We start from the raw sequence: 12,457 nt of genomic DNA, 5'->3' as shown, positions 1-12,457 counted from the left end.
TCATTATGTTGTAAACTAAACATCTTTGGATTAAAAAAACAAACAAAAAACTGCCAAATAAGTTCTAGCTACTGCAGCAGTGACAGTGTTTGCTGCAGGTCTGACGGTACGAACGCGTATTGAACAGCCTCCTGCAGCAAAAAACACCTTTTAGTTCATAGATGCAAATCATCTCCTGACAGCCTGCAATCAGATAAAAACAAATAAAACATTGATTAACTAACATAACTCCCTTCAGCACTCAAGAGAAACATATGACATTTGTAAATCAAATGTAAGACTTCTTTACACCTTCTAAGACATTCTGAGACTTCTCCAGGCCTGCAGGTTGTACATTTACATTTATTGACAAACTTTTAAATGATTACTTTAAAAAACGCATCCACAAGGTAAAAAACATGTCAAGCTTGCATCATGTATCACACAACATGCTAAAACCTTTTAGCACGTCAAAACAATAAAAATGACAGCTCAAAGATCATATATATATAAAAATAAATGATGTCCCATAGAAATCAAATGCAACTGCAGACGACTGCAACAAGCGTTGAACATCAGTTGTATTATCAAAAGATACAAAAAATAAAATCCCATTTACAAAATAAAATAACAGTAACTTAGACAGCTCAAAGCTTCTAGGAGGCCTTTAAAACAGACGACATGTCACAGTTTCCTCACAGAAACGGACAAAGTCACAGTAAAGAAATCCATAACAGAGGAGTTTTTAAAGATGACGAGTCAGCTTTCGGTGCTTCGCGTGTTCCCCGAATCAGACGTGTACGTGTTGCTCTTCTTGGAGTACTTGAGGGCTCTGAAGACTCTCATCCTCTCCACCGACCTCTCGCTCCTGCAGAGGAACGTGTTCTTCACGTGATCCCTGAAGTCCCCCGAGATGAAGTAGTAGATGAACGGGTCCAGGCAGCTGTTGAGACTTGCCAGGCACAGCGTGGAGATGTAGAAGCCGTACAGGTTGTTGTCCGCCCCACACAACAGGAGGGTGTAGTGCACCAGCAGCATGATGTTACTCGGGGTGAAGCACACCAGAAACATCACCAGCACGGTGACAATGAAGACCATGGCCTTTCGCCGCTTCTTGGCGATGGCGGGGTCCGCCATGCTGTTGCGGAGAGCCTTGAGCATGAGCACGTAGGAGATGATGCACACGACGGTGGGAGCGATGAACCCCAGAGTCCCCATCGTCAGGAAGTAGCCCGCCGCCATTTCCTTCTGACTGGTATTGGTGACGTCGTGGCAGGTGCTGATGTTCAGGTTCGTCACGTAGACCTTTTGGTCGTACAGGTAGAGGGGGATGGTGAGAAGCCAGACCGCCGCCCACACGGCGACGGAGACGCCGACGGCCATGGCGTTGGCCCTCCGGGGCCGCGAGAGCGGGTAGACCACGGCCCAGTAGCGCTGGACGCTTATGCAGGCGATGAAGGCGATGGAGCAATACATGTTGCCGTAGAAAAACGCCACCAGCACTTTGCACAGCCCGTGCCCGTAGGTCCAGTTGTTGCCGTTGAAGTGATACGCGATCTTCAGGGGGACCCAGATGACGAAGAGCAGGTCGGCCAGGGCCAGGTTGACCATGTAGATGGAGGACGGGTGCTTCTTCTTGGTCCTGAAGAGGAACACCCAGATGGCGAGGGCGTTGGTGGGCAGCCCCACCACGAACACGATGATGTAGACGATCGGGAGGAAGACGGTTGTGAGGCTGCTTCTCAGGACTTGTTCGTCTCTGGCGCTGATGTTCACCCCGCATCCGTTCGGTGTACCGTCACCGCTTATGCCTGCTTGTTGTTCAAAATATGAAACAAAAACACGTAAAAAGCAGAAGTGCAACAGGTTGACAGTACATGCAGGAACATACTATACATGTACTTCCAATACCACACTGTGAAAATACTCCACTACAAGTAAAAGTCCTGCAGTCAAAACCTCCAAGTGTAAAAGTATAAAGCAGTAAAATGTTCTCTTTCAGTGTTTTACTGTCATATCTGTTGTTTATGGATAATATTCCTGCTGCATTAATGTGTATGTTGCATGTTAACTCCTTTATATCCTGTTGGTTAGTTTAATCGACATCAATGCATCATATTCTATCAGATCATCATGTTTGTAGCGTCTCTGTCCTGTGAGAACCACGTATCTCTAAAAAGAACAAACAGCCTGTTTTCAGCTTTGTGACGATGCATTTTCCAGCTGATCCAAGAGGCTTTTTAAAGAGTTTATTTAGCTGAAGGAGGATTTTATCAACACATAAAAGGAACACTTCATCCTTCAGTTTATCACAAACATTCAACATCAACACATCTGGAGATACGTGGTTCTTACCTCCACTGGGGTTTGGACGAGGGTCATCTAAGAAGAAAATAAAGCTGTCAGTAAAAAGTACAGTATTTACCTCTGAGATGTATGAAGTACAATATTTACCTCTGAGATTTAGTGGAGAAGTATGAAGTTGCATAAAATGGAAATAGTCAGGTACAAGTACCCCAAATTTGTACTTAAATACAGTACTTGAGTGTGAGCACTCACAATGCTCTCTACATATAATTAGATCTTGGCTTTGAGCATCACAACGACCCACTTCACATATAAATAATACTTCATAACTCAGTAACTGAGATCAAACTACTTCTGACTAATCACTGGAGGCCGACACATCAAACCAACATGGCCTTTGTATGTTCGACGCTTGCAGCTCAGAAACAGAACAACTTTAGGATCCTGACCTTAAAGTTTTAAGACCTTAAACACACCACAGGTGTAAACAACATGCTGGAGCTTTTCTTCTTACCTTTCTCTGACACGCAGGTCTGCAGGAACCCCAGCAGGAGGAACAGCTGAAACCATCGCGTCCTCGCGGCCATGACCGTTCACAGGTAAAGAGCAACAGTGTCCGCGGGTGTGGCTGCGCTGCTTTTAACTGCCATCCCGGTCATCACAGAACTGAGGAGTTTGACACCTGGGCAGCCAACCGAGACACGCCTCTCAGGGCTGATTTTGGAAGTATGACGTCGTCTTTCTGTCAGGTGAGTTCACCGGTAAACATCTATGATTGGTTCTCAGATTACATCTGTTGCATAGCCTACCAGTAAACAACTTCTGGTGTTTGATTTAAATGACTGTTTTATTATTTTGCCAATTTTCATTTTATTATTTACTGGAGTATTTTCATTTTATGCTACTTTCTACTTTTTACTCTGCTAGCTTCATTTATTTCGTCATCTGTAGTTACTTACTAATACAAATCAACAAATACATTATGATGTACACTGTAGTGTTGCTTCTATTACTTACGCTAAAGACCTGAATAATACTTCAACGTCTGATTCTATTGTATGAAACAGAAGCATTCAAACTGATGAGAAGTGTTGGGATCTGACCCTGCTGTCCTGGCTGGCTGAGACCTTCACACGTGCTTTTCAAACAAAGGAGCAGCCATGTTCCTTCCTTTCACCAAAACGCCTGACATGGGGTCTACAAGAAACCTCATGCCGGATGACCACACCCCCCAGCTCCAGCAGAAACCTGATGCTGGTCCCTCATTGGCCAAGAAAGGGCCCCCCACTGGTTGTGCCACCTGGTTTATAAGCCTGAGCGCAGCTAGAATTCTTTCTCTTCCGTCCAGACACCGCTGGTGTAAGGAGATCCACAAGGCTCTCTTCACCCCGGACACGCGCTGGTGCCAGGAGGTCCACAAGGCCTCGTCACTCCGGACTCGTCCAGGGGACAAGAAGATCCACGAGGAACCGCGGCCTCATCAAATCCTATCAGGTCACATGTAACATTCGCTGGTCGAACAGACTGTGTTTTATTTTGAGTTTTGGATCCTGTAGTGCGAGAACGGATAACTCCTATGCCCCGTTCTCCCACCCTTTTTGTGTACACACCGCCGGCAGAAGGTAACAATCTTTCCTCGCCGAAGATTTCCGGGAAGGACGACCCAAACCTCGTCCCTCAGCCGAAGTTAAAAAGCCCCTCTCTGCAGCGAGGAGGCCGAGTCTGCGCCAGCCAGCCCCGAGGCCGCGCCACCAAGAGCCAGCGGCTACTCGAGGACCGAGTGATCCCCACCACGGGAAACGTACCCTACCGAACAAAGCTTCTACAAGTAAGAGTTACTGGTATCTGGGCCTAGCTTAGCTTAGCATAGCATTAGCTTAATTTAGCCTATTCGTTATGTCGTTGTTATTCCTGTATCTTGTTACGTTAAGTTACGGTCGTGTTATAACGTGTTATTGCGCAAGCATCGCGGACCACGGAGTCCTGTTATATTGTGTATTTCCTGCTGTAACTGTTTGCATTAGATCCGTCGCTGCTAGTGGATGTGGAGGTTGTGATTTTATCATTTCAAAGACCAAAACTACGGTGGCGGAGCCTCGTCTCGCCGACCGAGTTTCGGGGTGATAAGAGAGCAATACTCGCATCTCACCGCAGTGATAAAGATGTGTTTTGTTTTGGGGATTATTTTATTTTGTTTGGTTTTATTCTCTCTTTAAATCGGCTCTGTGAGTGAGATCTAGAACCGCAACTATCACCTACAAGCGTGACCGGTCGGTTCAGAATCCGACCGCAGAGTTTACGAGCTCTCTCTCTCTCTCTCTCTCTCTCTCTCTCTCTCTCTCTCTCTCTCTCTCTCTCTCTCTCTCTCTCTCTCTCTCTCTCTCCTTTCCAGGTTAGATCATTCGTTACATTTCCTAAACTAACAGTCAGCTGTGTTTAGTAGATTTGATCGTTTATTTGTAAAACCAACACTTTGTTTTGTTTTTCTTAATCCCTCAAAGAAAAGTTACACACAGCTGTCACAAGCCAGAAGTGCTGAAACCACATTAGCATTTTCTACCTTTGAGTTGAAAAGCAGTAGTTAATACCTCAGAGCAACAGTAGAAATTGTAAGTCATAGAACTAAGCGTTTCACTGTGCACCTCAGAGCAGTGATTGACGTCCAACAGTAGAAATCGTAAGTCACAGAACTAGGCATTTCACTGTGCGCCTGCATTAACCGTAAACACTAACCGTTTTTCTTACTAACAGTAGGGAATTCTAACCACTGTTGCCATTTACAAAGAAGTAAAATGGGCAGTCAAAAACCGTACAGGTTAGGAGCAGAAGCTCACCAGGAGCCAGACAACCCTGCACCACAAGATGCAGCTGCTGGTCTCCTCAAACTCTCCCTCTCTGTTGACAGGAGAAGGGGGGAGTACTCCCAGGTCCTGAGTGACCTAAGTGGGTCCGAGCCCACTTCCACAGGCGAGCGAGACATTCCGCATATGTCAAGTGTACGCCTAGAACGAACGCCCTCTCCCACGCGGGGAGAGGTAGATCACCCTCCCCTTGATTTTAATAATTATGGCGATTCAGACGGTTTAGGCCCTCTCCGCGCGCAGGGCCTGCGCACCTATCACATAGAGTCCCGCACGAAGGACGTAGAGCGCTTCGATCCAAATATTCGCTACTCGAGTATTGATGACTGTCTCAGGGTCCAAATCAGGTAATGCCACCGCACTCGTCAGAAAACCCGACACCGACTCGCAGCCCACCTGACTAAGCCAAGTGACCTTCCCCTCTGCTGCTCAAGTCTACTTAGTAGGATGGGGAAGAGAACTCAGCACACTCCCTGAAACGACCACTCCCAATTGCGCGCCCCCCCCTGTTCTTTAACCTTCTTGGGCGACCTTGTTCACAAAGACAATGCCCGTTGTGTATATATATATTTCAGTCGTACTGGGGGGCCATAACACACTTGCTCTACTCGATTCCAGGTCAGAAACGAACCTAATGTGTCCCCCCCACCTTTCGCATACACCTCTAGGGTACCACAACCTTAGAGGCCCTTCCAGCACCCTAGTTCGGAAAATCCTTTGTCAGCTAAGCCTTGTTTATCCTGCTCTGTCAGCGTGATCCATCTCCAGTTTGTTCAACGAAGCCACCGCCTTCTTTCAGCCGAGTCATCGCCCGGGCGTGTCAAGTCGCCAGTGCCGCAGGGGACAGAAGATGCCTAGTGCACGAGGTTTTTCTTCCAGCTCCTGCCCCGCTTTAGGGAACTGAACTTGATTTGCGCGGGGGACCTGTCTCCATCTCTAATTAGGGGGGAGGGGCGGGGGAAACGTCACCATTGCCCGCCACGACACACTACAGAATGAAGCCGTTCGCGACGCTTCCCTGAGTGCTGGCGGTAACGTGGTGGTATGCGCCCTCGCCACTTGAACAGCTCGAGGGGTGAGGGCTCTGACAACAGAAACTTAGAGAGAGGCACTTCGCAGGGAGTGCAACTCGCCAATCTAGCCAGTGTTGAAACCAACCAGAAAATCCGGCTTATCATTGACTACTAACGTTTAACTGCATGCTTCAACTCACCCTGTAGGCATGCACTAACCGCTAACGAATCCAACTTCAACCAGAACAGTTACAGGACCTGAAAAACTCATTGTGACTGTAAACTTACGCTCCACTCTCATAAGTAACCCTTTGCATGCTTTAGAGACTCTACCAGCAGTGACCAAAGAAGACATAACCTACGCAGTAGCAGTCAGATTTAAAGCAGGACCTCATCAGAGGAAAGCTCATCCGTTAACAGCCAACAGCGGAAAACCCCAGCCTAGCTGGTCGCCCTAGACCGTGTTAACAAAATCCGTAAATCTGCTACCACTACTGTTATGCAACCCTCACAGGTACCTCTGGCCCATAATCTTGGCAGCGCAATTCCAATAGCGATAGATCCTAAAACTTAGACATAGAACTCGCTCTAATTGTACCGATCAGAGAGAGATAAACGCACATATTATGTACAAATACATCCAGAAGCTACAGACCAGACTGGATTCCCTCCTATTCGTAACCCCACGTTTTAACCAAACTGCGACGGCTCCGCCGACGGACTCCAGTCCCGTCTAGGAGTAGAACCAGTAACCACTGTTTCCCCCCCCCTCACCTGCTTCTATTCTTTCTACTCTTCTCTCTTTTGTGTTTTGTTTTGTTTTATTTGGGTTGTTACTTTCTTTGACACTATACCGCAATGCTAGGATTATCACAAAATTATGATTAGCGATTGAATTATTTGGGAATAATGTTTTTGATCACCTATGATTTGAATTGTGTATGATAGTAGATGTAGGTAGAGGTAGTTAAAGTCATCTGCCCAGATGCCACCTTAGTCATCAGCCCAGATACCAATGAACTCTGAACTCTATGAACTCTGAACTGTATGAACACTGAACACTGACTGTTTTAACCACTGCTTTTGGTTCCCGGAATACTTGGACTGTCTAACCTCTTCAGGTTCTCAGGAATACCTGGACAGTGTTTCCCACCACATGGATGCACGTGCCAGCCCTTGGTTTGCTCTAAAGACCGTGGCCATCACCCCGCTCTTCAGACCAAAGGGGGGATGTTGGGATCTGACCCTGCTGTCCTGGCTGGCTGAGACCTTCACACGTGCTTTTCAAACAAAGGAGCAGCCATGTTCCTTCCTTTCACCAAAACGCCTGACATGGGGTCTACAAGAAACCTCATGCCGGATGACCACACCCCCCAGCTCCAGCAGAAACCTGATGCTGGTCCCTCATTGGCCAAGAAAGGGCCCCCCACTGGTTGTGCCACCTGGTTTATAAGCCTGAGCGCACTAGAATTCTTTCTCTTCCGTCCAGACACCGCTGGTGTAAGGAGATCCACAAGGCTCTTCCGTCCAGACACCGCTGGTGTAAGGAGATCCACAAGGCTCTTCCGTCCAGACACCGCTGGTGTAAGGAGATCCACAAGGCTCTTCTGTCCAGACACCGCTGGTGTAAGGAGATCCACAAGGCTCTCTTCACCCCGGACACGCGCTGGTGCCAGGAGGTCCACAAGGCCTCGTCACTCCGGACTCGTCCAGGGGACAAGAAGATCCACGAGGAACCGCGGCCTCATCAAATCCTATCAGGTCACATGTAACATTCGCTGGTCGAACAGACTGTGTTTTATTTTGAGTTTTGGATCCTGTAGTGCGAGAACGGATAACTTCTATGCCCCGTTCTCCCACCCTTTTTGTGTACACACCGCCGGCAGAAGGTAACAATCTTTCCTCGCCGAAGATTTCCGGGAAGGACGACCCAAACCTCGTCCCTCAGCCGAAGTTAAAAAGCCCCTCTCTGCAGCGAGGAGGCCGAGTCTGCGCCAGCCAGCCCCGAGGCCGCGCCACCAAGAGCCAGCGGCTACTCGAGGACCGAGTGATCCCCACCACGGGAAACGTACCCTACCGAACGAAGCTTCTACAAGTAAGAGTTACTGGTATCTGGGCCTAGCTTAGCTTAGCATTAGCTTAATTTAGCCTATTCGTTATGTCGTTGTTATTCCTGTATCTTGTTACGTTAAGTTACGGTCGTGTTATAACGTGTTATTGCGCAAGCATCGCGGACCACGGAGTCTCGTTATATTGTGTATTTCCTGCTGTAACTGTTTGCATTAGATCCGTCGCTGCTAGTGGATGTGGAGGTTGTGATTTTATCACTTCAAAGACCAAAACTACGGTGGCGGAGCCTCGTCTCGCCGACCGAGTTTCGGGGTGATAAGAGAGCAATACTCGCATCTCACCGCAGTGATAAAGATGTGTTTTGTTTTGGGGATTATTTTATTTTGTTTGGTTTTATTCTCTCTTCTTTAAATCGGCTCTGTGAGTGAGATCTAGAACCGCAACTATCACCGTACAAGCGTGACCGGTCGGTTCAGAATCCGACCGCAGAGTTTACGAGTGATCAGCTGTTCAACACAGTCACCCTTTGTTACATATTCCAAAATAAAGGATTCAAATGTGTGTAAAATAATAATACCAAAAGCAACCTTTTTGTTGTTGTTGTTGTTTTGACTTAATTAAAACCCAAAATGTAGAAAAGAGCTGAAGTTGGAATTCTTTGCTACAAACCTTCACATTTATTGAAGGTGACAAAATACAGAAAAGACCACAAATCATTATTTCTCCAAATAATGAAATATTTCATGTTCATAAGTTAGATGGGCTGTGCATGAAACATATATTCTTTATGTTCTTTTTGTTTGTCTGTTAATTGAACATCTTTTTGGTTTTGGACAGTTGGTCGGACAGAAGAAGACATTTAAAGACGGACTCTCAGGAACATGTGATGGGCAGTTTTTCACGACGATTAATCAGTTAATCAAGAAGATAACTGGCAAATGAATCAAGTGGATGAAGAGAAGTAATCTACAGGACAGCCAGTTGTTTTACATTGAAAGATTAAAAAAGTATTTATTCAGTCAGTAGCTCCTTTACACTCTCACATGACTCTCTGCTCAGACCGATATGAACACAGTGAAACAGGAGGTGGAGCTCTGAGTCCCTCAGGTTTCCTTTCATTATCGGTATCGTAGCGCTTCCTGCTGGAGGAGGAAACACAGTAAAACTACAGCCTTACTGTGTATAATACACTTAAAAGTACTTCACGCTTCCAACCAGCAGAGAGCAGCATGAAACAGACCTGTTCATCTTTAAAACACATCACAATCATATGATAACTATGGTAGCCAATTTCCACCAGCAAAACAACAAATAGAAGCAGCTCTTCATAGGTTACCCAACATTTGACAGAAATGTATTGTGAGTACATTGAAGACTACTTTAAACGTGGCTTTACAACAGATGAAATACTTCAATAGCTTGATGCTTCACATGGATTGTACTGAGCAAACGCACCTTTGAAAGGATTCTAAGCAAGAAGCAGCTCTGGAGTAGAAAGAATGAAACCGATGTGGCTGAGGTGGCGACCTTCATTGAGCAACAACTGGAAACATCTGGTCAGTGTCATGCTGACAGATGGATGCACCAAAAGTGTTGGTTACACGGAATTGTGACTGACAGAGAAACAGTTTGACTGTTGCTGCAGTTATTGGATGGTGAAGGTGTTGATCTGAGGTCAAGAAGCAGACTGAGAAGGCGTGTTTACCACAGCTGTGGTCTAAACTATCTCTGGCACATTGATGGCTACGACAAGCTTAAGCCATTTGGAAGTGCAATCAGTGGATGCATTGATGGTTTTTCCAATAAAATGAAATGGCTTGAAGCTTTCAAAACAAACAATGACCCGAAGGTCATTGCTGGCTACTGTATGGATGCTGTGATCAATGCTGGTGGATGCCCTGCCAGACTCAGACTTGCTTTAAGAACATAAAATGGACACATGGCTGAAATACAGCGGCTTTTGCATTTTCTCTGGGAACCAAGCTGAGACAGACAGTGTGACCTTTGGTCCAAGCACTGGAAACCAGCGGATTGAGCGATGGTGGCTGATCTTGAGAAGTGAGTGTGTCCAGTTTTGGATGGACCTATTTGACAAACTGAGAGATGATGGCTACTTCTCAGACAACTTCTTGGACAAGTCCTTGATCCAGTTGTGCTTTCTTCAAACAATGCAGGTAATTGACATACACATACAGGTGATTGCCCAAGAGCCACAAATGACCATGTCCAAGACAGTCATTGTCTATGTTCTGTGCAGAGAATTGCTCGCAGACATAGAGTTAAAAACCCGGCGGCGGACAGGTGAAGTGTGAATTAATGGTTGAGGATGGAATAAAGCCACATTGACTAAAACGGCTTTGTGATCAGACACACAGATGTCCTTTGTGTCAAAGCTATCAGGGCTGAAACTGTAAATAACCAGGTCGAGGGTGTGACCCTTTGAGTGAGTCGGCTCCTGTATAGCCTGAGTGAGGTAAAAAGAATCCAGAGTATCCATAAAATCAGTGACAAAAGTCTGTAAAGGGCAGCATGTATGTTAAAATCACCTAAAATAAGAATTGTATCATACTTTGATGTAAAATGGGACAGTAGCTCACCAAATTCTGGGACAAAAACACTGTTAGGCCTTGGAGGTTATTAAAACGATCACTGATTCTTACAGTTCACTATAAAACCAACATGTTCAAATGAAGTAAAACAGACACGTAAAATGGGAGTACAATTAAAACTGTAGATGACAGCCGGGGTTGGTGGAGATGTGTAAAATCTGGGGGGGGGGGGGGTTGCTTCAATTAGATCCATGTCTCTCTGATGATAAAAAAAAAGTCTAATTTATGAAAAGTAATAAAATCCTGAGCTAAAAACGACTTATTATTTAGGGATCTGATGTTTAAAAGGCCAAAACTAACAGGCTGACAGCCAGGAGCAGGAGGTGGCAGAGGTTGCATAATTACATTGTTGTGGTTAGCACCAGAGGGGTTTGACAGAGAGCGTGTTGCAGCGCGTCTGTGATGAGAAGTGATGGTGGTTACAGGAATGTGTTTCTCGGGCCAGTTCATGAGAGGTGAATGGGGTGCAGGAGTACAGGATGAAATAGTTGACTTGGTATTTACTACCAAGAAGTACCTCTGTAGAGGAACCTGGTGGCACTGAGACACAGCAGATAGGTCTGTAACAATGGACACAAGGCTCACCGGTCATAACCAGGTAACCTCACATGAACTCTTAACTGTGAAGATGAGAGAGCGGAGCACGTTTTAAGATGTATATGACGTCATTATGAACCGTTTAGTGTTGAAACATGAATACATATTTTAATTTTTTTAAGTATATATATATATATATATATATATATATATATATGAATGGAGAGAAAGCCAAAGACTGTTAAAGACTGACTGACAATTGTGACTTGACTAGTTCACTGCACTGAAGACCTTTTTAAAGCAAATGAACGTCTGTAGTAAGAGAAGCACAGAGAGAGAATATCAGGTGCAGCTTTAGTCAAAACAACTTCATATTCATTCCTGTTTTGTGTTTTAAACTTGCCTATTTGGGCACATTCCTGCCGCCAACATGTTTTTATCATCTTAAACCATGCCTTCTTAAATGTTTTTTTCGGGTTTTTTTAAACCCAAAGATGTTTAGTTTACAACAGAATGAGAAAACCTGAAACCAGAGAATATTTGTCTTTTTTTTCCACCATTTTTGCTTAAAAAAAACAAACAACTTTATTTTCTGTCAGTCATCTCATTGATTTATGGTTGCAACTACTTTATGAAATACTTTCATTATCAAGTAAGCTGCTGACAATGTTCTCAATGAGTTGTTTGGTCAATAACCCAGCATCATCACATGACTTCTACATGTCACACAAACAGCCAGCAAACGATCCCCCTTCCTCCTTTTCCTCTTCATCACAACCTCAGCACACTGATGCACATGAGAGCTCCCCCTACAGGTACTTCTTGGTAGTAAATACCAAATCAACTATTTCATCCTGTACTCCTGCACCCCATTCACCTCTCATGAACTGGCCCGAGAAACACATTCCTGTAACCACCATCACTTCTCATCACAGACGCGCTGCAGCACGCTCTCTGTCAAACCCCTCTGGTGCTAACCACAACAATTAAATTATGCAACCTCTGCCACCTCCTGCTCCTGACTGTCAGCCTGTTAGTTTTGGCATTTTGGCTGTGGATGATGGTGTTTTTTTGAGGGATG

The 12,457-nt window shown here is 45.4% G+C and overlaps 1 protein-coding gene across 1 annotated transcript; it reads right to left on the bottom strand.

Annotated features, from left to right (window-relative positions):
* Positions 1-2,873, bottom strand: LOC142948151 (proteinase-activated receptor 2-like). The gene is made up of 2 exons (XM_076090035.1): positions 2,801-2,873; positions 1-1,790 (listed from the first exon to the last, which is right to left on the bottom strand). The coding sequence occupies exons 1-2, from the start codon at positions 2,871-2,873 to the stop codon at positions 739-741; spliced, it is 1,125 nt and encodes a 374-aa protein (XP_075946150.1). The 3' UTR covers positions 1-738.
* Between the last annotated feature and the right edge of the window lie 9,584 nt (positions 2,874-12,457).

Source organism: Anarhichas minor, unplaced genomic scaffold, assembly GCF_050575085.1.
Source record: "Anarhichas minor isolate MPS153535 unplaced genomic scaffold, ASM5057508v1 ptg000002l, whole genome shotgun sequence".
Lineage (NCBI taxonomy): Eukaryota > Metazoa > Chordata > Actinopteri > Perciformes > Anarhichadidae > Anarhichas > Anarhichas minor.
The sequence above is the reverse complement of the archived record's forward strand: the minus strand, read 5'-3'. Positions and strand labels throughout refer to the sequence as shown.

Coding starts and splice junctions, on each gene's coding strand:
- LOC142948151 (XM_076090035.1), bottom strand. CDS start 2,873: ATGGCCGCGAGGACGCGATGGTTTCAGCTGTTCCTCCTGCTGGGGTTC. Junction 1,791..2,800: donor GACCTGCGTGTCAGAGAAAG/GTAAGAAGAAAA, acceptor AACAACAAGCAG/GCATAAGCGGTGACGGTACA.